The sequence below is a fragment of the Saimiri boliviensis genome, chromosome 12, assembly GCF_048565385.1.
Source record: "Saimiri boliviensis isolate mSaiBol1 chromosome 12, mSaiBol1.pri, whole genome shotgun sequence".
Classification (NCBI taxonomy): domain Eukaryota; kingdom Metazoa; phylum Chordata; class Mammalia; order Primates; family Cebidae; genus Saimiri; species Saimiri boliviensis.
In genome coordinates, this window is record NC_133460.1 from 24880837 (window position 1) to 24906996 (window position 26160).

General features: G+C 42.9%; 1 protein-coding gene across 1 annotated transcript in view; it reads left to right on the top strand.

Moving 5' to 3' along the window:
* The window catches only part of ALOX5 (arachidonate 5-lipoxygenase), a 67431-nt gene that overhangs the window by 12244 nt on the left and 29027 nt on the right, over positions 1-26160 (top strand). Inside the window, exons 3-4 of the mRNA XM_039478040.2 lie at positions 1712-1793; positions 21157-21279. Of these exons, the coding sequence (XP_039333974.1) occupies positions 1712-1793; positions 21157-21279 (205 nt within the window). The remainder of the gene's footprint in view (positions 1-1711; positions 1794-21156; positions 21280-26160) is intronic.

The window sequence follows — 26160 nt, forward strand, 5'->3', positions numbered from 1 at the left end:
ATCTTTAGGTTTTTTAAATTTCATTTTTCTAATAGTTAATTTTTGTTGTATTTTATAAAAACATCAATCTCTGTTGAAAAGAAGTTTTAAAACATGATGTTTCACCACCAAGAGCTAGAGAAACTATTCCAGGCCCTATTTTTAGGAGATCTGGGCTCCCCCTACTCACAGCTCCATGGGCTGTGTTCACAGGCTTGGCCTTAAAGTAATAGCTTAAAGAGTGGTCATGATACGACCTCAGCTGCTCCAAAGGCTCTGAGAAGCAGCCCTAATCTTAGCTACTTGCCTCAACTCCTGCAGTGAGAGATACCAGCAGGATAGGCTGAGAGATAAGATGCTTTCAGAGGGAGAAGAGAACCCTCAAGCCAATGATGACTACAGGCATAATGATAATGATAATAAATTTTCCCATCCATTGGCATTTACTGGGTGCCAGGCGCCAGGCGCTGTAGAGGGGTTTTCTGCATTCTCTCCCTAAATACGCACCATGACTTAGAGAAGTAAGCATTATCATCTGCATTTTACATGTGAGGGGGTCAGGGCAACTCTTGGTCACACGGCTTCAGTGACAGAGCCCAAGTCCAAGCACATGTGTCTCTTCTAGGACACTGCACCCTTTTAGAATGGAGCTCATTCTCAATCCTCCGTGTAGGTACCACAAGGAACCAGGTTGTGTCATTGTCTGTATACTGAATCTTAAGTCACACATTTCTCCATGAAGCAACCAAATGGACTTAGAAACACAGAGCTGTGAGAACTGCTGCTCGCACAGGCAACACTAAAACCCAGAGTGAACTCCCATGTCTCCTCAGTATAAGAATTGCGGAGAAGAGGAGTAAACTATTCTGCAGTGATTTAAAGACACTCACCAAGGGCCACGAAATGCCTTTGCCCTGGAACATAAAGGCAGCTCTGCACCAGAGGCCCTCAGGTCCCTGCAGAGGCTTGAGAGGCCGAGTAGAAGGTTAGGACCTCAGGTGGCATGTACTGCACCTGCCAAGCCCAATGAGAATCAAGCCCTGCTCTTGCATCTGAACATGATTCTCTAATCACTGAAAGGCAGGGGCCCCCAGGCTTGTTGACTGAGTGGGCAAGAGGATGAGGAACTGGATTTGCCTCTTGTAAAGTGAGTGGCTAAGAGCACTTGAATCTTTTTTTTTTTTTTTTTTTTTTTTTTTTTGAGACGCAGTTTCGCTCTTGTTACCCAGGCTGGAGTGCAATGGCGCCATCTCGGCTCACTGCAACCTCCGCCTCCTGGGTTCGGGCAATTCTCCTGCCGCAGCCTCCTGAGTAGCTGGGACTACAGGCACGCGCCACCATGCCCAGCTAATTTTTTGTATTTTTAGTAGAGACGGGGTTTCACCATGTTGACCAGGATGGTCTCGATCTCTTGACCTCGTGATCCACCTGCCTCGGCCTCCCAAAGTGCTGGGATTACAGGCTTGAGCCACTGCGCCTGGCCTGAGCACTTGAATCTTATCTTGAAAATTTATTAGTTAGGTGTGTGACACTGGGTGAAGTTCAAGAGCAAAGCTATACAACTTCCCCAAGCCTCAGTTTCCTCATCATTAAGTAGGGAAATGTTCTGAGGTATAAATGAGGTCATACACTTAAAGCCCTTGGCATAAGCAGGGCATCTGAGGGAACCCTGAACACTGGGCATTGTTATTGTTCTCCCTAAGGCTCCTCTCACATTGTTCTTTCTTTACAGCAAAGTTGGCCCGAGATGACCAAATTCACATTCTCAAGCAACACCGACGTAAAGAACTGGAAACACGGCAAAAACAGTATCGGTGAGTTATGACATCAGATCATGTGGTCACAGGACCGTGATTTCTTCTATCTCAAGTGCATGGTATGAAGTAAACCCTTTGCACCATGTATGGCCCGTCACTGCTGGAAAATCACCAAGGCACCAGCTCCCAGTGTGGCTGTGCAATTTCCAAGCTTCACCTTACCTACACTCCAGACAACAGATGGAGAGAAGAGTAATGAAAGAAACTTGGGATCAACCATATTTGCATGTAGGAGGGAAAAGTTCGAGTGTACCTTAATGTTCTCCATTGTAGGGGTTGCCTCTCAGTTCTTATGTCTTCTTATAACAATTCAATTATAAAAGTGGTATGTGATCAGCAACAAAATTGACAACTCCTCAGCTAACTGACCAGAGGATTCAAACTATTAAAATGAACAATAAGAGAAGAAAAAGCAATACAGAAATTAAAATGAACAAAAAGGGAAAAATAAGACTCAGAAAAATAAGGAAAAATCAATATAGAAATTAAAATGAATAAAACATGATACTATGAACAATTCTATGCCAACAAACTAGTTAAATGAAATGGACAAATTCCTAGAAAGACACAAACTACCAAGTGACTCAAGAAGAAATACATAATCTGAATAAACCAATCACAACCAAAGAGATTGAATTATTAACTTTAAAATTTCCCACAAATAAAAGCCCAGACCCAGATGGCTTCACTGGCTAATCCTATCAAACATTTAAAGAATTAATACCCAACTTGCATAAACTATTTTAAGAAATAGAAGGAAAACTTCCCAACTCATTGTCTGATACCCATATCGTATCAAAACTAAAAGCACCACAAGAAAACTATAAGCCAATATCCCTTAGCAATATAGATATAAACATTTTTAACAAATTACTAGCAAACCTGGCTGGGCGCGGTGGCTCATGCCTATAATCCTAGCACTTTGGGAGGCCAAGGTGGGTGAATCACCTGAGGTCAGGAGTTCAAGACCAGCCTGGCCATCATGGTGAAACCCCATCTTAAAAAAAAAAAAAACTGGCAAACCTAACCCAGCAGGATATAAAAGGCATTAAACAATAAGAACATGTGGTATTTATCCCAGGAATGGAAAGTTGGTTTAACAATCAAAAGTCAGTTAATCGAATATACCATCTCAATAGGTAAAGAACAAAACAAAGCACATAATCATTACAATAGACACACAAAAAAAGCATTTGACAAAATCCAATGTGACAAAAACACTCAAAAAATAGGAATTGAAGAGAATGTCCTCAACCTGATAAAGGTTTGAAAATTCACAATTAGGCCGGGCGCAGGGGCTCACGCCTGTAATCCCAGCACTTTGGGAGGCTGAGGCGGGCGGATCATGAGGTCGAGAGATCGAGACCATCCTGGTCAACATGGTGAAACCCCGTCTCTACTAAAAATACAAAAAATTAGCTGGGCATGGTGGCACGTGCCTGTAATCCCAGCTACTCAGGAAGCTGAGGCAGGAGAATTGCCTGAACCCAGGAGGCGGAGGTTGCAGTGAGCCGAGATGGTGCCATTGCACTCCAGCCTGGGTAACAAGAGCGAAACTCTGTCTCAAAAAAAACAAAAAAACAAAACAAAAAAAAAAAACAAAAAAAAAAAAGAAAATTCACAATTAACATCATACTTCTATTCAACATTGTACTGGACGGTCTAGCAAGGTCAGTATGTAAAACTATCACAATTTACAATTAAAACTATCATCATTTTTATATGTAAGATCAAAGCATGATCTTATAGTAAATCCAAAGGCATTCACCAACATAAACTATTAGAACTATAAACCAGCAAGGTTGCAAGATACAAGATAATCAATTGTTTTTCTATATATCAGCAACCAATGATCTGAAACTAAAAGTAAGAAAAAGTTCAATTTACAATAGCATCAAAAAACAATACACATTTATGAATAAGCCTAACAAAGTAGTCTGAGACTTGTGCAATGAAACTACAAAACATTGCTTAACGTAATTAAAGAAGATCTAAATAGACTGGAAGACATTTCATGTTCATAAATCAGAGGACTTAATTTTGTTAAAATGGCAATACCCCCCAAAGTAATGCACAGGTTCAACACCGTCCTTATCAAAATTCAAGGCTGACTTTTTGCAGAAATTGACAAGCTGCTCCTAAAATTCATATGGAAATAGAAGGGACCCAGAATAGCCAAAACAATCTTGATTTAAAAAAAAAAAAAAGTGTAAGGACTTGTATTTCTCAATATTAAAATTACTACACAGCTGTGGTATTCAAGACAATGTAGTATTGGCAGAAGGATAGATATATAGATCAATGAAATAGACTTGAGAGTCAGAAATAAGCCCTCACACTTATGGCCAATTAATTTTGGACAGAAACAGCAAGACAATTTAACAGAGAAATAATAGTCCTTTTAACAAATGGCCCTGGCAAAACTGGATAGCCACATGCAAAAGAATGAAGTTGGACCCTTAGCTTATACCATATACATAAATTAACTCAAAATGGATCAAATACCTACCTAAATGTAAGCATTAAAACTCTTTCAAGAAAACACAGGAGTAAACCTCATGACTTTGGATTTGACAAAGGACTCTTGATATGACACCCGTCTCATCAAATTTGCAAACCCTTATGTTTCAAAGAACACCATCAAGAAAGTGAAAAGACAAACCACAGAATGGAAGAAATATTAACAAATTGTATATCTGATAAGGGCCTTCCATCCAGAATTTATAAAAACTCTTACAATTCAATAATAAAAGACAGCCCAATTTAAAAAATGAGGGAGGATCTGAATAGATATTTCTCCAAGAATGATATACAAATAGCCAACCAGCACATAAAAAGATGCTCAATCCTTTAGCCATCTAAGAAATGCAAATCAACACCACAATGAGACACCACTTCCTACTCACTAAGATAGCTGGAATCAAAAAATCAGGGAAGAGCAAGTGTTGACAAGGATGTGGAGAAATCAGAACCCTCATACACTGCTGGTGGGAATGTAAAATGGCACAGCTGCCTGGGAAAACAGTCCGCTAGCTCCTAACTGTTCAACAGAGAGTTACAATATGACAGCATTTCCACTCCTAAGCATATTCCCAACAGAAATGAATGTACATGCAGGATTATAGCAGCATTATCCATAATTATCAAAAGGTGTACACAACCCAAGCATTGTGCACACCCTTTGGTAATTAATGGTTATACACAACCCATTAATGGATGAATGGATAAAATAGACTATATCTATATAATTTGACCATGAAAAAAGAATGAAATACTGACCCATGCTACAACATGGATCAACCCTGAAAACATTATGCTAAGTGAAAGAAAACAGTCACAAAAGATTATATACTGTATGATTCCTTTTTCCGGAAAAGAAAAATCTGTACAGACAGAAAGTAATTACTAGTTGCCAAGGGGCAGGGAGTGAAGGAGTGGCCATGGGAATGATAGCTGAAGGATACAGGGTTCCTTTTGACAGGGATGAAAATGTTCTAAAATTGATGGTTCCCGTATGTGTAAAAACTAATATTAAACAGCCTTGAATTGAACACTTTAAATTGATAAATTTTATAGTATGGGACTTATATTTCAACAACGCTGCTAAAGAAATTTAAAAATTAGTTAGAAATGGATGATAGACCTACAAGTAAGGGCTAACAACATAACACTCTTGGAAGAAAACATACAAGTAAGTCTTCATAATCTTGGGCTTAGCAAAGCCTCTTAGATATGGCAACAAGCACACAGACAGCAAAATAAAGTAGGCAAGTTAGACGTCATCAAAATGTAAAATATGTGCTTCAAAGGACATCATCAGTAAAGTGAAAAGAAAACCCACAGAATGGAGAAAATACCTAAATCATATGTCTGATAAGGGACTTGTATCCAGAATATATAAAGAACTCTGAAAACCCAATTTTTTAAAATTCTGTACAAATAACCCAGTTTAAAAATTAGCAAAGGATTTAATGAAATAATTCTCCAGAGAAAATCTATGAATGTCCAATAAGCATGTGATATTGCTCAACATTATTAATCATCAGGAAAATTCAGATCAAAACCACTAGATACAATTTCACATCCACTAATATGATTTTATTCTATGGTTAGAATAAAAAAGACACAAAGACCGACGTAAAGATAAGTGCTGCAAGAGAAACTGGAACCCTGATGCTACTACCAGAACGTAAAATGATGCAGTCACTTCAGAAAACAGGTTAGCGGTTCCTCAAAATCCTAAACCCAGCTACAACATGACCCAGCAATTCTACTCCTAGGTCTCTACCCAAGAATAATGAAACCATACGTCCATACAAAAACTTGTACACACATATTTATAGCAGCATTCTTCACAATAGTCAAAAAGTAGAAACAATCTAAATTCTATAACTAAGGAATGAATAAACAAAATACAGTTAATCCATACAATGGGATTTTTTTTTTGGCATTAAAAAGGAATGAATGCCGGATGCGGAGGCCCATGCCTGTAATCCCAGCACTTTGGGAGGCTGAGATGGCGGATCACTTGAGGTCAGGAGTTCAAAACCAGCCTGGCCAACATGGTGAAACCCTGTCTCTACAAAAGTGCAAAAATTAGCCAGTCAGGGTGGTGCATACCTGTAATCCCAGCTGCTTGGGAGGCCAAGGCAGGAGAATCACTTGAACCCAGGAAGCAGAGGCTGCAGTGAGCCAAGATCGCACCACTGCACTCCAGACTGGGCAACAGAGCAAGACTCCATTTCAAAAAAACAGAAAGAAAGAAATGAACTACAGATACATGCCAAACAGTGAATGAACTTCAAAAACCTTATGCTAAATGGAAAACTCACTTACAGAAGACCCCATATTGTATGATTTTATCTGTATGAAACATACAGAATAGGCAAACCCACAGAGTCAAATTAGTAGGTAAGTAGTTGCCTAAGACTAGGAGTTGGCGAGGGCGAGCAAGGAGTGAGTGTTAATGGGTTTGAGGTGTCCTTTGGGGATGAGATTATTTCATAATTAGGTTATAATGATGGTTACACATACAACTCTACAAATATGTTGAAAATCTTTCAATAGCAAACTTTGAAGGGTGAATTTAATGGTATGTAAATGTATCTCAATCAATCTTTTTGGAAGATAATAATAACACGTTATTGAATGCGCCTCTGGAAATGGGTGGCTGATGGGCTGTATACAGCCTCTACAAGTGTTCGATGGACCATTGTTGACTTTTGAGTAAACAGGGATATTCCTCAGGGTTCCCCAGTCCACACCTGTCTGTTGTCTATATCAAAGCTTCTTTCATTTAAGTTCCTGCTTTGGCCCCTGGATCCATTTGAGTCTATTCCTCCTTACAAGGGAAAGAAGTGGAAGGAATCGTTCTACGTGGACAGTGAAGCTGTGGAGGGGCTTCTGGGAGCCAATGTTGTGATACTTTTCTACATATCCCTCAAGAGTTGAACTTCTTATAGGGAATATGTAGTATGTCTGGGTTGTTCTTTTTTAACTCAATAAAGTAAAGGAAAGAAGACAATATAGAAGCAGAAAAATACCTATAATTCATGTTTAGTTGTTTTCGCCTTGTCTTACTCACTTTTTAAAATGTGGGATTATGCTATACATACCACTTTGCATCCTTCTTGCTGCCCTTAGCAGTATAGCAGAATCATTGATCATAAACATGATTTTAGTTTCTACGTAATGTTCCATTGCATAGACGCCCCATCATTCACTTCAACACCCACCTCACTGGACGTTTAGGAAGTTTCTAACTTTTTAATTCTTATAAGCAATGTGAAAAGTCTTCTATATGAAATTTTATGCATTATTAACTATTTTCCTAGGATCGATGCCCAGATGTGAAATTACCAAATAGTGAAAGTTATTAGTATACATTGACAAATTTCTCCTCAAAAATCTTTAACCAGTTTTCATGAGCCATGTATGGGTCCCTATTTCATCAAACACTTGCCATAGCTGAGCAGTATCTTCTTTTTTTAAACTTTTCTAACTTGCAACAGTGTCTCTCAACCCTGTATCTCCTTCTTCCCCTATGCCCAGCCACCCACCGCTGTCAAGGGGTGAGAAATCCCACACCAAGAACACAATTACCCCAGCCTCAAAACTATTTTTGGCTCCATCCCCCGTTTCATCAAAAACATTCCATGAAACAGAATAAAGAAACAAGAAGCCGGGCGCGGTGGCTCAAGCCTGTAATCCCAGCACTTTGGGAGGCCGAGGTGGGTGGATCACGAGGTCGAGAGATCGAGACCATCCTGGTCAACATGGTGAAACCCCGTCTCTACTAAAAATACAAAAAAATGCCAGGTGCGGTGGCTCAAACCTGTAATCCCAGCACTTTGGGAGGCCAAGGCGGGTGGATCACAAGGTCGAGAGATCGAGACCAACCTGGTCAACATGGTGAAACCCCGTCTCTACTAAAAATACAAAAAATTAGCTGGGCATGGTGGTGTGTGCCTGTAATCCCAGCTACTCAGAAGGTTGAGGCAGGAGAATTGCCTGAACCCAGGAGGCGGAGGTTGCAGTGAGCCGAGATTGCGCCATTGCACTCCAGCCTGGGTAACAAGAGCGAAACTCCGTCTCAAAAAAAAAAAAAAAAAAAAAAAAAAATTAGTTGGGCATGGTGGTGCGTGCCTGTAATCCCAGCTACTCAGGAGGCTGAGGCAGAATTGCCTGAACCCAGGAGGCGGAGGTTGTGGTGAGCCGAGATCGCGCCATTGCACTCCAGCCTGGGTAACAAGAGCGAAACTCCGTCTCAAAAAAAAAAAAGAAAAAGAAACAAGAAACAGCCACACGTTTGTGGGTACCGAGTCTGTTACGGAGGGCTTGGCTGATGGGCGGCACTACGCTGCTGGATGTGCATCTGGAGGACAGGGGCTGGCCTGCGCGGAGGGCTGAAGGAGAAGGAGAAGAAATCAGACTCCACCTCTTGCCATTCAGGAGGCTCAGTTTGGGGTTGATTAGACTTAAAAGTTAAGGCAAAACTAAGACGTTTAGACTACAGGTGATTATTTTTCCTGATCTCAAGCTAAAAAGGTTTTTCAAATAAGACTCAGAACATATTAAACGCCAAGGAAAAATTGGTAAGTTCACCTCCCTCAAGACAAGGACACTCTGTTCATTGAAAGACGAGAGTGTGAAGCCAAGTCATGGAGTGACTGACGAGAATTATTCCTTGTATGTGAAGGTCCTGCAAATCTGTAAGAAGGGGACCATCATTCAGTAGAAAACGGGCAAGAGGTCTGAGTAGTCACTGTACAAAATATGAGCAGCAGGTATAGAAAAGGTGTTCAGCTTCGTTAGGAATCAGGGAAATCAGGAGATCACAGTGAACTGCTGCCGCTGCCATACTCATGCGTCCCAGAGGGGCACCACTCCAACAACTGACAACGCCTGAGTATTAAAGAAGATCCAGAGGGCTGGGAACACTCACATACCACCGGCAGGAGGACAGGTTGATACGACCTCCATGGAAAACAGTTTTGCAATATCTGGTAAAACTGAAGCTACATTATAATCGATGACACAGAAATCCTAAACTGGATCCAAATTTGTGTCCATGTGCACCTGGATACTCAACAGCATTACTCATAATGGCCAAAATATGACAGCAACTCAATGTCCAACAATAGTAGAATAGAGAAATAAATAGTCAAGGAGAATTCTACACAGCAAGGAAAATCAACAAACTGCTGCCAACAGAACAACATGGACAAACCTCACTGATGCCATGTTGAAGGAAAGAAGCCAGAAGCGTGTCTGGCTAATCCATAAGTTTGGAATTAAATTTAGGGAGTTTGGAATTAAGTTTAGGGAGATGTGTAGTAGTGAAACCATAAATAATAACAAGGAAATGATTATCATAAAGCCAACCATGGTGATTACTAGGGGTAGAAGCAGTGTTGATTGGGAAAGATGGGGGTGAGGGTACAGACAATGTTCTGATTTTTTACCTGGATGGTGGTCGTACAGATGTTTTGTACATTTTTCTTTCTACATGTGTGAGTGTATGTGTGCACATATCCATATCCATATCCATACGTATTTTATATATTCTATTTCCCAATTGAAAAGTTAAAAATAAAACTATCATGCCATTAGTGTCAAGTGTGGGAGAGTAACCTGCTGTGCCCTGGGTCACGTTAAGGATATATGAATGTGTGATTTGTTTTCAAGTATTTGTGCTCAAGCCTCTCAGCTCAGGCACCATATGATGTTTTCAGACTTTGGTACCTGATGCAGTACACACGTTGTACTTGAGCTCTGCCGTCCATCACAAAGAGCTGTTGTCACTATGCTTCTTCCTTGACTTCCCTCCCTGTTTCAGCCACCTGAGGCAAAGCCCCTGCAGCCAGTTCTCAGAGTACTTCTGGCCTGTGAAGCTAGGTTAAGATAAAATGCCTGTAAAATTTATTTAATTTGTTATAAGCCATTAGCACTTTAGTACGAATTAGTGGGAACCTAATTAGACTCGCTATCTACTCATCCAAGATAACAAATTAGCGGGATTCTCTAGGAGCTGCTTAACATCATCACAATCTTGCAGCAGGGAGCTGCTGGTGAGATAGTTTCCCCCTTTCTTAGATCTAATCATTTTATTCTTCCTGCTTTCACTCATCTGTCCTTTTCAGACACCCTCCTTTGCTTCCGCTCAGGAAACACTGAACTTTGCACCGTCTGCACAATCCTGGAGTTCCTCTTTCACAAGATTTTTCAGGCTTCTAGATCAGAGTTTGTAAGTAAAGCAACGACTGAGAATAGTCCCCACTATGTCAGAAAGCTGCTGCTTCTTGCGTGCCCTCCTGACTCACTCAGCCAGGCAGGGAGAAGGAGAAGCGACCCAGGTCATAGCCCACAGCCTGTGCTCTCCCAGTGTGACGGCATCTGTCCGCGTTAACATGTATACCCATACACGCAGTAAATGGCAAAGTGTGGGTGTTTGTTAATCAACATCATTTAATCTAATCATTCTGTGACCTGCACTTTCCACTCATCATTCTGCATTAAAGAGGATCTGGTTGACATAGATAGACGTGGTTCATGCAGTTAACTTCTTCATGGCACATCAGTATCTGAATAACCCATGCACTCATCCGCTCTCCTGCTGATGCGCACGTGGCTGTCTTTAATTTCTAGCTGTTACAAACCAAGCAACAATGAGCTTCCTCACACATCTCTCTGCGTTCTCATGAAAGAGTTACTGTAGGGAATATTCCAAGTAGAGTTGCAGGGTTGCAGACCCCATGTGTTCTTAAGCATTCTAGACATTGCTGATTGTTTTCTAAAGGCATTCTGCCAATGGACACCTCAGCAGCTGTTTCTGAGATTCACTTTTTCCCTGCATCATCAACACTTCCCATCTTCAGAAGTTTTCATTCTTGTGTGTGAAATAGTGCCTCATTTATTTTCCTCTTCTTAAATTTCTACTTATTTCTTGCCTTCTGTGAATGCACCATAATGTACTCAGCCACTCCCCTATTGACTGAAGTTCAGTTCATTTCCCGTTTGTAGGCGTGTTTATTTGTTTTGGGTATTGCAGTATAAACAATGCTGTCAGAACCAACCTTGTACATACATTTTGATGTACTGGGGTTTTAATTACTGGCAGATCCATTTCCAGATCTCAGATTGCTGGAACTAATCAGCATTTTTTAAATTTTACGAAACACTGACAAAAATCCTCTCACAAAACTGTATAGTAATTTACAGTCCCACCAACTATGTATGAAAAGATACTTTTACCCATCCATACATTTGTCGGTCCTCGATGACCTTGTTTGGCAATCTAAAAATCCCTAAGACCTTGTTGTTTTAATCTGCACTCTTCTGACCACTAGTAAATTAAGCATCACAGCGTTACCTATTTATAAGCTTTTTCCCCTGTGGGTTCTTTCAACTATTAATCTAAAGGTGCTCTTTCTATATCAGGATAGTATCCATTTATTATATATGTATAGCGTTTATTATTTGTCTTCTGTTGCTTTTGCCACGAGAGATTTTAGTTCTTTATTTTCTTAACTATGTATTGTTTACATCTATAAATCTTGGGTTTCCTGCTTTGCTTAAGAAAGCCCTCTCCACCCCAGTGTTACATAAATACTTCCCCTGTATTTTTGTCTAACACATTTACAATTTCCTCTTTGACTTTAGACCTTTCACTCACCTACCTTTTTTTGTTGTTGTTGTTGTTGTTCTTTTTTTTTTTTTTTTTTTTGAGGCAGAGTCTTGCTCTGTTTGCTAGGCTGGAGTACAGTGGCATGATCACGGTTCACTGCAGGCTCAAACTCCCAGGCTGCATCCATTCTCTCACCTCAGCCTCCCAAGTAGCTGGGGCTACAGGCGTGTGCCACCATGCCCCACTCCTGCCACATGTTTTCATGCATGCTGCAAAGTAGGGGTGGAACTCTCTCAGTAGCATCCGTTATGAAACACATTCCTTCTTCCTGACTTGGGATGACAGGGATGATGATACCCATGGTACTAGCTGGCATATGATGGCAGTCACAACATGCATGAACTCTGGAGTTGAATGTTTGGGCTCAACTCACAGTTACTGCAGTCCTGTGAAAGTTGTTTTTTTTTTTATTTTTTTTTATTTTTTTTTTAGAAAGAAAAAAAGAATAATAAGAAAAAGAATAAAGAAGAGGAAGAAAGAGAAAGAGGAAGAGGGAGAGAGAATGGGGGTATTGCTTTGTTGCCCGGGCTAGAATGCAGTCTAAATATGGGTATGCCTATAATTGTCCTTAATAATGGAGACATGAAAGAAAATGAGGGAAGAGAATAACAAACAAGGAGCCAACCAACCTTTCGTTTAAACTTCTAAGTTGATATGATGTGGTACTGATAAGAGTGTATATTTTGTGTAAAGTGGAGAGTTCTATAAATGTTAATTATGTTTACTTGTTCCAGATCTGAGTTCAAGTCCTGGATATCGTTGTTAATCTTCTGTCTCATTGATCTGTCTAATATTAATGTTGAAGTCTCCACTATTATTGTGTGGGAGTCTAAGTCTCTTTATAAGTCTTGTATATCTGGGTATTCCTGTATTGGGTGCGTGTATATTTAGGACCTTTAACTCTTCTTGTTGTTGCATTGATTCTTTTATCATTATATAATGTCCTTCTTTGCTTCTTTTGATCTTTGTTACTTTAAAGACTATTTTATCAGAGGCAAAAATTGTTAACTTCTGCTTTTTATTTATTTATTTTTGCTCTCTGTTTGGTTAGTAAATCTTTCTCCATCCCTTGTTTTGAGTCTTTGTGTATCCTTGAATGTGAGATGGGTCTGGATGCAGCATACCGATGGGTTTTAGTTTTTTGTCCAAATTGCCTGTCTGTCTTTGAATTGGGGAATTTAGTCAATTTAAATTTAGAATTAATAATGATATATGTGAGTTTAATACTGCCATTTAATATTAGCTGGCTATTTTGCCCATTAGTTGATGTAACTTCTTCATTATATTGATATTCTTTACTTTTTGGTATTTTTTAGAAAGGCTGATACTGTTTGTTCCTTTCTATGTGTAGTGGCTCTTTCAGAAGCTCTTGTAAAGCAGGCCTGGTGGTGATGAATTCTCTGAGTGCTTGCTTGTTCACAAAAAACTTTATTTTTCCTTCACTTATGAAGCTTAGTTTGGCTGGATGTGAAATTCTGGGTTGAAAGTTCTTTTCTTTAAGGATGTTGAATATTGGTCCCCACTCTCTTCTGGCTTGTAGGGTTTCTGCTGAGAGATCTGCTGTAAGTCTGATAGGCTTCCCTTTGTGGGTAACCTGACCTTTCTCTCTGGCTGCCATTAGTATTTTCTCTTTCATTTCAACCCTGGTGAATCTGACGATTATGTGCCTTGGAGTTGCTCTTCTTGAGGAATATCTTTGTGGTGTTCTCTGTATTACCTGGAGTTGAATATTATCCTGCCTTACTAAGTTGGGAAAATTTTCCTGAATAATATCCTGAAGCGTATTTTCCAGCTTGGATTCATTCTCTTCGCCACATTCAGGTACACCTATCAAGCGTAGATTAGGTCTTTTCACATAGTCCCATATTTCTTGGAGAATTTGCTCGTTCCTTTTTGTCCTTTTTTCTCTAATCTTGTCTTCTAGTTTTATTTCATTGAGTTGGTCTTCGACCTCTGATATCCTTTCTTTTGCTTGATCAATTCGGCTGTTAAAACTTGTGCATACTTCACGTAGTTCTCGTATTGTGTTTTTCAGCTCCATCAATTCACTTATTTTCCTCTCTAAATTTTGTATTCTTGGTTGACATTTCATCAAACCTTTTTTCAAAGTTCTTAGTTTCTTTAGATTGTGTTAGAACAAGTTCTTTTAATTCACAGAAGTTTCTTACTATCCACATTTTGAAGCCTGCTTCTGTAATTGGAACACACTCGTTCTCCATCAAGCCTTGTTTCATTGCTGATGAGGTCCTGGGATCCCCTGCTAAGGGAGAGGCGTTCTGATCTTGGGTATTCGCAGCCTTTTTTTAACTGTTTTCTTCCCTTAGTTGTAGATTTATCCATCTGTGGTCTTTGTATTTACCGTCTTCGTAATTGGGTTTCTGAGTGGACGTCCAGCTTATTGATTCTCAGCACCAAAAATCTGAGCAACCCACTGCGCCGACTAAATCAGCGGCGTTAAGATTGATGGTGCTTTTCTGACTCTGCACCAAGAACCGACGCTCCGAGGCGCCGGCAAAACCGCCTCGCCGGTCACTAGAGTCGCGCTGGCGACCCGTGGGGATCCTCCGCTGGGAATCTCCTGGTGCATGAGCAACAAGAATTCATGTGAAGGTTTGGCGTCCTCTCGTTCTTTGCGTTTTCACTGGGAGCTACAATCCCGAACTGCTAGTGATCAGCCATCTTGGATCTCTCTCCCGTCTTATGAAAGTTGTTTAATCTCTCTGTGCCTCAGTTTTCTAATCTGTTAAATGGGGGAAATAACAGTGCCTTCCTCTTAGGGGTTTTGAGACAATAGGTTAAACAATGAAAACACAGAGAATAGTATTTGGCACATAGAAAGCAGTAGATAAGTGTGGGCGAGTTTTGTATCATGCACACAGTTTCTGGGTCTGTTTCTGGACTTCGTGTTAGCCTATCTTTCTACTCCAGACCCCAGCACCACCTTTTGGTTGTCATAACTTTATAATAAATGTTAATGTCTGTTTCATATCTCACTGTTTTTTAAGATTTTCATAATAAGAATTACTTTGCATTTCACATAACTGTGTTATTTGCCGGCATTTTAGTGCGATTCAGTCTTTCCATACAAGAACACAGTGTGTCTTTCCACCTCTCCAGACCCTGTGTCGTGTCCTTCCGGAGTTTCTAGTTTTCTTCCTGCAGGTCCTTCACTTTTCTAGCTACTCTACATTTAGCATTTGCTGTTCTGAGTAGATTTTTCTGTTTGCAAAAATGTTGCTGGGATAAAGGTAAATTACTTGTTTCTTATATTTACTGTGTATTGGTACTTTACTGAATTCTTTCACTGATTCTAATCACTTGTTTTTGTTTGTTTCTTGCTAGCGAGTCTGGTTAATGTGCTCACATTATCTAAATGATAATAATGTTCTCTCTGACTTTCCATTATTTACACCACTGATACTCTTTTCTTATTACATGGCTGGAATTCCCTAAACAAGCAGTTGTAGTAATGATGAACATCCCGCTTGTATTTTTATTTATTATTATATTTGCTGTAGTTTTATGGTGAATATTCTTTACTGTCTTCAGTAGTTTATTGGTTCATTCTAATTTGATTTTTGCTCAGCTGAACGTGTTCAATTAATTTCCTCAGAAGGTCCATGTGTAGCGTAAGATCTGAGTCTGCTTGTCCTTCTGTCCCCCAGCCCATCCCCTCAAAACAGATTTCCCTGCCCTCATTGATGATGATACGAGAGGTTTGGATGACAATCTAAAAACAGTCTATACACCCTTCAGTCTTCCCATTTCCAGAATGACAAAGCAGAAATCTAATGATAGTTTGATTACGTTTCTTTTCCTAGAGTTTCTATCTCCCTCCCTCCCCTTTCTTCCTCTCTCTCTCTTACTCTGCATCTCTTTCCTTCTCTCTCTATTTCTCTCTCTCCTGTCTTTTGGTCATTTTAAAATTTAATCAGTATATACCTAGGTGTGTCTTTTTCCTTTTTTTTTTTTTTTTTTTCTCCACCTAGGACTTGTCAATTGAGAAAAGTGATGAGGCAAGTTTCAATCATTTTAGGAGATTTATTTACAAAAGTTAAAGACCCATGCCCAGGACACAGGTCTATGCCTTTCTCTGAGGATGATTTTGAGGGCTCCAAATTTAAAGAGCGGGGTATTGATAGGTACACAGTTTTCATTATAAGACCAGGGCAGGGAAAAATAGTCATTCACACTTCTGTCTGGCTCAGTGAATCTGCATTTTTTTAAACATAAGATGACATAAACAAATGAAGCTAAGGAAAAATGCAGGGAATCTACATTTTACATAAGAGAACATAGACGAAATTGGGCAGGGGAACAATAAGATACGCATTTGGATCTGGTGGGTGGGGTGACTGCACTTGTAAAGATAAGCTATCAATTTGCATTGCCATAGTGAAATTTTAACGGTTCACTAGGAATTTCCTTCTGAGCAAAATATGGTGGAGGCATTTTTCATCGTAGCCATTTTATTTAGGAACTGAAAGAGGAAGGTAGGTTTGCATGACATAGTTCCCAGCTTGACATTTCCCTTTGGCTAAATGAGTTTGGGGTCCCAAATTTAATTTCCTTTCACAGACTTAAAGTCTTTTTCAGCTTAAAGAAGTTCTTCTTGTATTTCTTCGATTTTTTTCACTTCTCCATATATTTTTCTCTCTCCTTTTGGACCTCTTACTCCTTGCATATTACATCTGTAACTGGCTTTCATATCTGTCAATGAAAAGTGTTGGACTCTGAAATATTTGAAGAGATTTATTCTGAGGCAAATATGAGTGACCAATGGCCTGTGATGCAGCCCCAGGAGAGCCTGAGAACATGAGCCAAGATGGTTGAGTTACAGCTTGGTTTTATACATTTTAGGGAGACAGAAGACATCAATCAATACATGTAAGATGGACAGTGAGTGGTTCAATTTGGAAAGGTGAGACAACTTGGGGGAAGGGAGCTTCCAGGTCATAGGTGGATTCAAAGATTTTCTAACTGGCAACTGCTTGAAAGAATTATTATCCAAAGACTTGGAATGTCTAGGTTAAGATAAGAGATTGTGGAGACAAAGTTTTTATCATGCAGATGAAGCCTCCAGGTAGCAGGCTTCAGAGAGAATCTATTCTAGATGTTTCTAATCAGTCTTAAAGAGTCTGTTCTATCAGGCTTAACGGCTCTGTGTTGACATCAACGCTGATCAGCTGTGCCTGATTCCCAAGAAGCAGGAGAATACAATGAGGCATGTTGAGCCACCTGTTCCCATCATGTCCAGAAGGTTAACTTTGGAGTGCTGTTGGCCAAGGGGAAGGTCTGTCAGTCAGTTGAGGGGCTTAGAATTTTATTTTTGGTCTTTATGTCTCTCATAGTTTCATTATGGCTTCCATTTCTTTGTAGTTTTGCCCGTATTTGGGTTACATGTTCTATTTTGCACAGAGCACTTCCTGTCACATAGTAAATGCTCCATAATTAGTTGTTGAATGAACATCATCTCTCTTCTAGTGTTAATAAGTTTAGCTTAAACCTTTCTCCTTACATATTTTAAATTCAGCCTGAAAGTTTCTCTGTACGTAGTGAACTGTAACCTAACTGGACGTGTAAACAGACTGTCACCTACTGTCTTAGCAAGTACGCAAGTCTCAGCCAATCACAGCAGCCAGACTTCAGCCTCTCACAGCAGTCAGCTGTTCAAACTGGGCTCAAATAAGGCAAATGCTGAGCCATCACCAGTCTGGCTGTTTCTGTACCTCACTTCCATTTTTTGTACGTCACTTTCCTTGTTCTGCCCGTAAATCCTGTCCCACTACAAGGCAGCACCAAAGTCACTCTGAGACTGCTCTGCTTTAGGGGCTGCCCGATTCTTGAACTGTTCTTTGCTCAGTTAAACTCTGTTAAATTTAATTTGTCTAAGGTTTTTCTTTTAACATAAGAGACTAACATCTCACAGTGACTATTCTCTTTGCCTGTTGCTCTATTGAAATCTTCATTCAGAATTCATGTTTGTGGTTACAGAAAGTCTTTTTACATTCGAATTGTCTAATAGCATCTCCTTAGGATCTGTCTGTCTGTCTCTCATTCTCTCTGTTTCTCTTGCTTTCTCTCTCACTCTCTCTCTCTTATTTTTTTTTCCCCCCAATAAATTAAATGCTTTCTACTTCTTTGTTCCTTCTGCCTGGGTATTCCACTTGGCTTTCCTCAATGGAGTGGGATTCCTTCTCTGCTGGTTAATGTCTGTGGCTATGCAGGCCTTTGGCTCCTGGGCAGGTCACCCCATTGGGGTCTCTCAGGCAGCAGTGACCTGCAGTGGCAGGGACATAGATATTTGATTTCAGGGGGCAGTAGTAAACTAACAAGCAAGCTGTCTTGTCCCCATGTGCTGGGAGGCCATCATCTTCTAATCACCCAAGTGGGGCATTTCTGCCCATTGCTGCTGCCACCCTCCACAGACCAGGGCAGGGCATGGGGTGAGAAGGTCTTTTTGGTGCTGAAAAAGTATTCCATGTCTGTCCAAGTGGACTATTCACTTAAGAAAACATGAATGCCATTTTCTGGCACAGATGTCCTTGCAGGGCTTATTGTTTACATACTGAAAAACATCCAGCTCCACTGAGCTTATGAAATTAGCTAGAGCCCTTGAACTGTCCAGGTAAGAACAAAGTCATCAGCTGGGCGCAGTGGTTCAAGCCTGTAATCCCAGCACTTTGGGAGGCCGAGGAGGGTGGATCACGCGGTCGAGAGATCGAAACCATCTTGGTCAACATGGTGAAACCCCGTCTCTACTAAAAATACAAAAAATTAGCTGGGCATGGTGGCACGTGCCTGTAGTCCCAGCTACTCAGGAGGCTGAGGCAGGAGAATTGCCTGAACCCAGGAGGCGGAGGTTGCGGTGAGCCGAGATTGCGCCATTGCACTCCAGCCTGGGTAACAAGAGCGAAACTCCGTCTCAAAAAAAAAAAAAAAAAGAAGAAAGTCATCAGTAATATTTAAAACGATGTGACTAATGATAGCTAATTAATTGATCATTACTACCAGTGAGGTTACCAAATGACTGGCTCAATTTAAGATATATACTGAAGATGCCTTGAGTCATTTTCCAAAACAAAACAAAAACACTTGTAGACTTGTCCATATTTTTATGCTTAATATACTAGCATTGGCATTAATACAAACAGCAAAAAATGGAAGGTTTTCTTCAAGTCTGAGGAGGTAGAACATTATAAATAAACCAACAGTGAGAAATGTAAGGTGCCACATAACAGAAAACATTTGACAAAATGCATTTGTTGTCGGAAGGATCACATCTGATTCTTGTTCACCTTTTTTTTTGATCTTAAGGAGCGGCTACTGGGCCAACAGGACACTGCGACAGTTGGGATTTGGGGAAAGTCAAAACACAAGATTGTATTAAATGAATGCAGAACTTTTTTATGACCTAAGATCTCAACATTTTACCTTCCCCACACAAGAAAGTTTTAAAAGGAAGGAGAATTAGGAATACAAATGAAAAAGCTAAAATCCTAAAATGTGAATTTTGTTTTTGTTACCGGAAAAGGGTTCTGATCCAGACCCCAAGAGAGGGTTCTTGGACCTCTGCAGGAAAAAATTCAGGGTGAGTCCATAAGGTGAAAGCAAGTTTATTAAGAAAGTAAAGCAATAAAGAATGGCTACTCGATAGGCAGAGCAGCAGCATGGACTGCTTGACTGAGCCTACTTAAACAGTTACTTCTTGATCATGTGCTGAACAATGGGTGGATTAGTCAGTTTTCCAGAGAAGGGGTGGACAATTCCAGGAACCGAGCGTTCCTCACTTTTTTAGACCATATAGGGTAACTTCCTGACATTGCCATGGCATTTGTCATGAGACCTGTGGGAATGTCTTTTAGCATGCTAACACGTCACAATTAGCATATAATGAGTAGTGAGGATGACCAGAGATCAGTTTCGTCACCATCTTAGTTTTGTTGGGTTTTTAATTACTTTTCTTCTTCTTCTTCTTTTTTTTTTTTTTTAAATAAAGATGGGGTTTCACCATGGCAGCCAGGCTGGTCTTGAACTCCTGACCTCAGGTGATCCACCCACCTCAGCCTCCCAAAGTGCTAGGATTACAGGCATGAGCCACAGCGCCCGGCCTTTTTAAATTACTTTCTTTCTTTTCTTTTTTTTTTTCTTTCTTTCTTTCTTTTTTTAATAAAGATGGGATTTCACCATGATGGCCAGGCTGGTCTAGTTTTCTTGGGTTTTGGCCAGCTTCTTTACCACAACCCATTTTATCAGCAAGGTCTTTGTGACCTGTATCTTGCATCAACATCCTGTCTCGTCCTGTGACTTAGAATGTCTAACCTCCGGGGAATGCAGCCCAGTAGGTCTCAGCCTTATTTTACCCAGCCCCTGTTCAAGATGGAGTCACTCTGGTTCAAACAGCTCTGACATTTTCAGTTTAAGTTTAGTAAATAAGTAAACAAAAGGAAAAGCAAAATAAACATTTTTCAAAAACCCAAATGCCCAATGCCACAGGATAAGTTTCAAAGATGCCAGATTTGAGCATGTTTACTGGATGCAGTGCATGGCTTGTTTTGCGGGAAGCTGTTTTGATTTTAACAATCTCTGAACCTGCTATTGGCCAGCAGGTGAGAGAGGGAAGCCTTTCAGCCATCTGTGCCTGGAGCACTCTGCCAGGCCACCTGCTGCCTTGTGGCCCTATTGTGAAGGCATAAGAACTGTCCCATTTCCTGAAATGCCACACTCAGGACTTGCATGCAGTCCAGGGCACACACTGACCAAGTTGGCAGAATGGTGGATATCCAGGTTGGGCATGGCTGGGCAGCCTTAGCCCATTCTACCTCCAGCGACTGGCAAGGCAGGTCTCTGCTGTTCAGTGACACCTCTAGTAAGTGAGGTCTCCTGAGGCTACCTTCAGAGCTTTTTATGCACTGGTGCCCACCTGTACCACTGTAAGCCCAGTCCCAGGGTTCCCACTCTGATGCTCAGGGCACAGCAAAGTTGGTGCTGCTGGACTTTGGAAGAAGTTCCAGAACCTTACTGGACATAGGGTCAGCCTGTGATGTGTTGACTTTTTTATGGGTACATCTACCTCCTCATGTAATATCATCAGACAGTGTAGGCAACCCCCAGCTGAGGAAGCAGACCAAAGGCCGGCATTTAACCTAATTTCTTCTCCTTTCTCATGTTTAGATGGATGGAGTGGAACCCTGGCTTCCCCTTGAGCATCGATGCCAAATGTCACAAGGATTTACCCCGTGATATCCAGTTTGATAGTGAGAAAGGAGTGGACTTTGTTCTGAATTACTCCAAAGCGTAAGTTTATGAGAACTGAGGGATGCTGGGCAACCCCTCCAGTGGCTGGTGCTGGGAGTAGGACCCTCATTTCTTTCTTCATAGGATCCTTGGGTTGGGAGAACAGTCTAGCCGAGCAAAACGCTTAGATGATATGTTGGCCATAGGAGTGGATTTCCAATGCACATTGCAGGACAACCAGTATCTTTAAAAATTCACAACCTAGAGGACTCCAGACACAAGACATAGATGTGTTTTTGGCCCAAAGCAGGGGTCTTCAGTTGGAATGCCTCTTCCCCATCCATATCTCATCCCCTCTATGGCCACTTCAAGGGTGTGAAGACTTTGTGTCCAGGCTGTCACCAAGATGGCAGGTGCTATGGAAAGGATGGCCAAAATGCTAGAGCTGACCCCATGACATACGTCCCCTGTTCCTGCATCACAACCCCATGACGGAGGCACAGTCATTGTCCCCATTTTGCTCTTAAGGAACTGAGGAATACGGAGGTTGAGTACCTTCCTTGCCCAAGGCCTCCAGCTAATAAATGGCAGATGTGGGTTCTGTGCACTTTTGTTTAATCTGAATGTCTGCAGGGCTTTTTAAAGCTTGCCCAGGCTATCAGGAGACTCCGGGCTGCTTGTTAAACATGTAGATCCCCTGACCCTAGCCCAGGGCTAGTGGAGGGGTCTTTAAATCTGCACATTGAACCTATAGGGGACTTTAAAAATTATATCAGTTTGACAAACCCTAAATCCATGGTTCTGAAACCAGACTGAACCTTATGTAATCCAAAAAGTATCTGAGACAGTTCTCAGTCAATTTAGAGGTTTATTTTGCTAAGGTTAAAGACATACATGGAAAAAAAGGAACACAAATCCACAGGAACAATCGGTGGTTTGTGCCTTTTCCCGAAGATGCCTTTAAGGGCATCAATATTTAAAGGGGAAAAGCAGGCTGGAGGGAGGGTATGGTCGCATTACTGAATCCACATGCTGCAACAGAAAAGGAGCAGGTAGGGAAACAGTCAATTGTGTATTCCTCTTGCGCTCAGTACATCAGCATTTGATAAGGAGAACCCAAGAGCTACCTGTGGAGGTTTTTAACCTTTTATCTGTAGCTGTCTTAATTTCTTGCACAACTCAGCTTTCAGCTTAATTTTTCTCTTTTGGCAGAGTGAATTGGTGTGCAAAAATTTTCTTTTCCTTTTACAGCCTGTGTAAAAGGATGGATGTTGAATGGATGGTTGGATGGATGAAGGAAGGAATTAATGGTGAAGTGAAAGCCAGACTGTCCCTTTCTTATGTCTGCTCAGAGGAGCATTACTCCTCTCAGGAGCGTTAGCACCTCCCAGTGCCAGGCCAACCCTATGCCCACAGATGACATTCTACGAGGGTGGGACCGTGGCCTCCAGTCTGCACACCCAGCAGGTAGACAGGGCTGAGAACCCAGTCAGTCTTCAAACCTTAAAATAATATTATTCATTTATAAACATTGTTCATGTGTTTTGGGGGGTACAATCATCTATTTTAAGCTTCATGGCCATCCTGGGAGGTAAATAATATTGCTGACCATTTCTAGGTGAGGAAACTGAGGCTCCAGGGGGTCAAGGTGAAGGAATTTGCCTAAAGTTATTGAGGCAGAAATTGGCAAAACCAGCATTTGAATCCAGTCTGTTTGGGTCCAAAGCTGGGGCATTTTTTTTTTCCTACCATAATCGGGGTCTACTAGAGAGAAAAATTAAAGCCAAACATCTGGACTAGTAATCCAGCATACCCAGCATCTCCCTGGAAACATCATGGCAGTTAAGGGCTCACTTCCCCTCCTCTACTCTGGGATTGGGATTGCTGATCAAAGCCATGTAGCTTTAGCAGGGCAGGTCCCAGGCCAGGATGGAACAATCAGGACAGAAGGCCCTTGTGAAAGAGGCAGTTTGGAGAGAATGATAAGGATGGTGGGGTTGTGAGGGGGAGAGTAGTGCCACCTGGGCTTAGTAATGGTGGAGGAGGGGAGGGAGGAATACAGGATCGATGGACAAACCAAACAGATGGATGGGCAGATGAATGGGTTGAGGGATGGATGGATGATCAATGAATGGATGAAGGGAAGGAGGAAGGAGGGAAGAAGAGATGAATGGTCGATGGATGGAAGGATAGATGGAGAAACTGATGTGTGAATGGATGGACTGATGGAGGGTGGTGAATGGATGGTAGATGGAGGAAGTGTAGATGATGGATGGATGGCTGGAGGAATTAATGGTGAAGGCCAGACTGTCCCTTTCTTATGTCTGCTCAGTGTTTCTGAAGATCATTGTCATCTCTGTATCTCAGGAGCCTCTGTATCTTAGCTATCACAGGATAAGTGCTTATTAAATGTATTAAAATGAAAGTGTGACCAGCTGGGTCACACTCCATTTTAACACGGTTTAATGAACACCTATCCTATGGTATAGAAGGTAACTGTGTACCCCCATCTTGTGTATCCCCATCATAGCCAATGGCAGCCTAGATACATGGTTCTCGATCCTGTGTGTTTAGTGTCACAGACTCCATGCTGCCCATCCCGCACAGACCGTGGAACCAGGGGCTCTGCAGTCCAAGCACAGTTATATTTTAGGGGTCCTGGGAGATTCCAATGTATTGCCGGGATTAAGACCGCTGACCTGGATGCCTCCCTGGGCCTCCCCACTCCCCACACATGGTTGCCTCTGTTTGCTGGATCAAGTCCGTCTGCTGGGTCCCAGGGAGCGTGTCCTCCTCTCCCAGCTCCACCATCTCTCCTGGGTGAGGCAGGAGCATCTTTCCTGCTGCCTCCCTGGGCTCCATCTCTCAAGGCACTGGGAGATCTTATTCTCAAGTGCATGCATAACTTGTTGGAGGCTCTCTCTAAAAAGCAAATATAATTTCTTGGTTGGCTCAATTACAGGTGAGAGACCAGGTGTCTCTGCCCAGAAATGGAGACACTCTATAAGGACACACCCACCCCTGCCTTCTCTCGGGTCCCACGTGCATAGGACCCTCCACCCTGGGGATCCAGCAGGGCTTTGCAGGGCCTCTCTTGTCTCTGCCCTGGCTGTTTCCTTTGCCACACCTGCCCTTCCCACTTCTTGGCCAAGACATGGGTGAGGGGCCCCTTCTTGCAGAAGCTTCTAGAAGCCCTGGGCCTCAGTGAGGTCTCCTCTGCTGTGCTTCCCAGTGCTGCCCACCCTGCCCCTGCCTCAGCCCCAGCAGTGCAGCTGCCCCATGTTTCTCCACATCATCCTGTCACTTAGTCCCTTGGGTGATAGCCTAGTGGCAGGAGCAGAGCAAAGGAATCCTGAGAGGGGCCCTTCTGTCCCTCCTGGAGCAGCAGGCCAGACAGTCAGCTTGGTGCCCCCTGTGAGTACTGCTCTGTGTCGGCACAGTGGATGGAGACCCTTTAGTTCTGAGGAGGAGAGAAGACGTGCCCCTGCTTTTGAGGAGCGGAGCCAAGGGGGCTGGACCACAAGGAAGCAGCTCAGAGGAGCCTGTCTGGGGATGAGGGGTTCCTGGGAGAGGGCCCTGGGCTGGTAGGGGGGACCCTAGGGAAGTCATCTGAGTTCCCTGACCATTGGTGACCTCAAACCAACAATGAGACCCCAGCTCCTCCCCAGGGTTGTTATGAGATTAAAATGGGACCACACACATCAGCCCCTCAGAGAAGTTTCTCCCTAAAGACAGCCTTTAGTCTTCTCCATTCTTGGTGAGGGGATGCTCTCTGGGACCAGCGTCTCCACCATCACACACCGGCCTAGGGCTGCACTCTTGGAAGGACCCCTGTGCTTGGGAGCTGGGCAGGGGGACCTTCGCTCCACCTGGGTGTCCTCTCTGATGGGGCCCAGGAAGGCTTTGGAGAGGGGGCCATCTGACTAGATCTTACTGGGGACTGGAGTATGGCACAGGAGGCTGCAGTGAAGACAGCACTGTGGGCACAGGTGTGGTGAGGCCAGGCCGCCCGAGAGCCAAGTGGTTTGCGAAATTTCCTGACGGTGTGGAGGGAGGAGCAGCTGATGTGTTCACCATCCATTCCGTTTGCAGCCTGGAAGGCGATTGCAGCGGGTGGCAGGGCTGATAAGCGAATGTCCTCGTTAAAGGAAATTGAGAAAGAGAGTTTCCTTTCCAGTGGGGCGGAAGAGTGCAGAAACGCGGCTGATCCTGGGAGAGGCGAGGGCCGGGGCTGGGGACTCACGCGCCCTGGGATTCCCCCCAGGAGACCTGGCGGGGGCAGCTCGAGGAACGGTTGCGGGTGGAGCCGCCTTCTGCCCAGAACCACAGGGCGTCTTTCCGTGAAGGCGGCAAGGGAAACGCCAGTCTGTGCCGCCGAGGTGGACGTAGAGGCGCTGTAAGCCCGACTTTCCCAAGTCCAGGGGCAAATGGGGAGGCGCGACAGTCAAGTCGCACGGAGGCTGCCCCGGCCGCCTTTGCGATCAGGTGAAGGCGCAGAGGCGGGGAGGCCCGGCGCAGAGCGAGTCACCGGCGAGAGGCCGAGAGAGAACTCGGGGCACCGGCCCGGGGGTCATTTACGAGAGACGCTGGGCACGAAGGAGGTTGGGGCGAAGATGAGTCCAGGGGTGGGCGTTGGGGTTGAGAGCGCTGCGGATCCCGGCTGAGCCGAGAAGCTGATGCGGGACTCCCGGCAAGGGACGGGAAAAGGGGGCCTGGGGCCGGCCAGAGGCCAGGGCCTGCGCAGTGAGGGCAGCCGCTCCCACCCGCCCTGCCCCAGCCCCAGCCCCAGCCTCGCAGGCCAGACACCTGACCCCTGCTCCAGGCGACCCAGCTACAGGAATGGCAGTCTCCTGAAGGGGGATGAGAGGCAGGGCGTCGGTGCGGAGGCTCACGCCTATAATCCCAGTGTTCGGGGAGGCCCAAGCCGGAGGATCGCTTGAG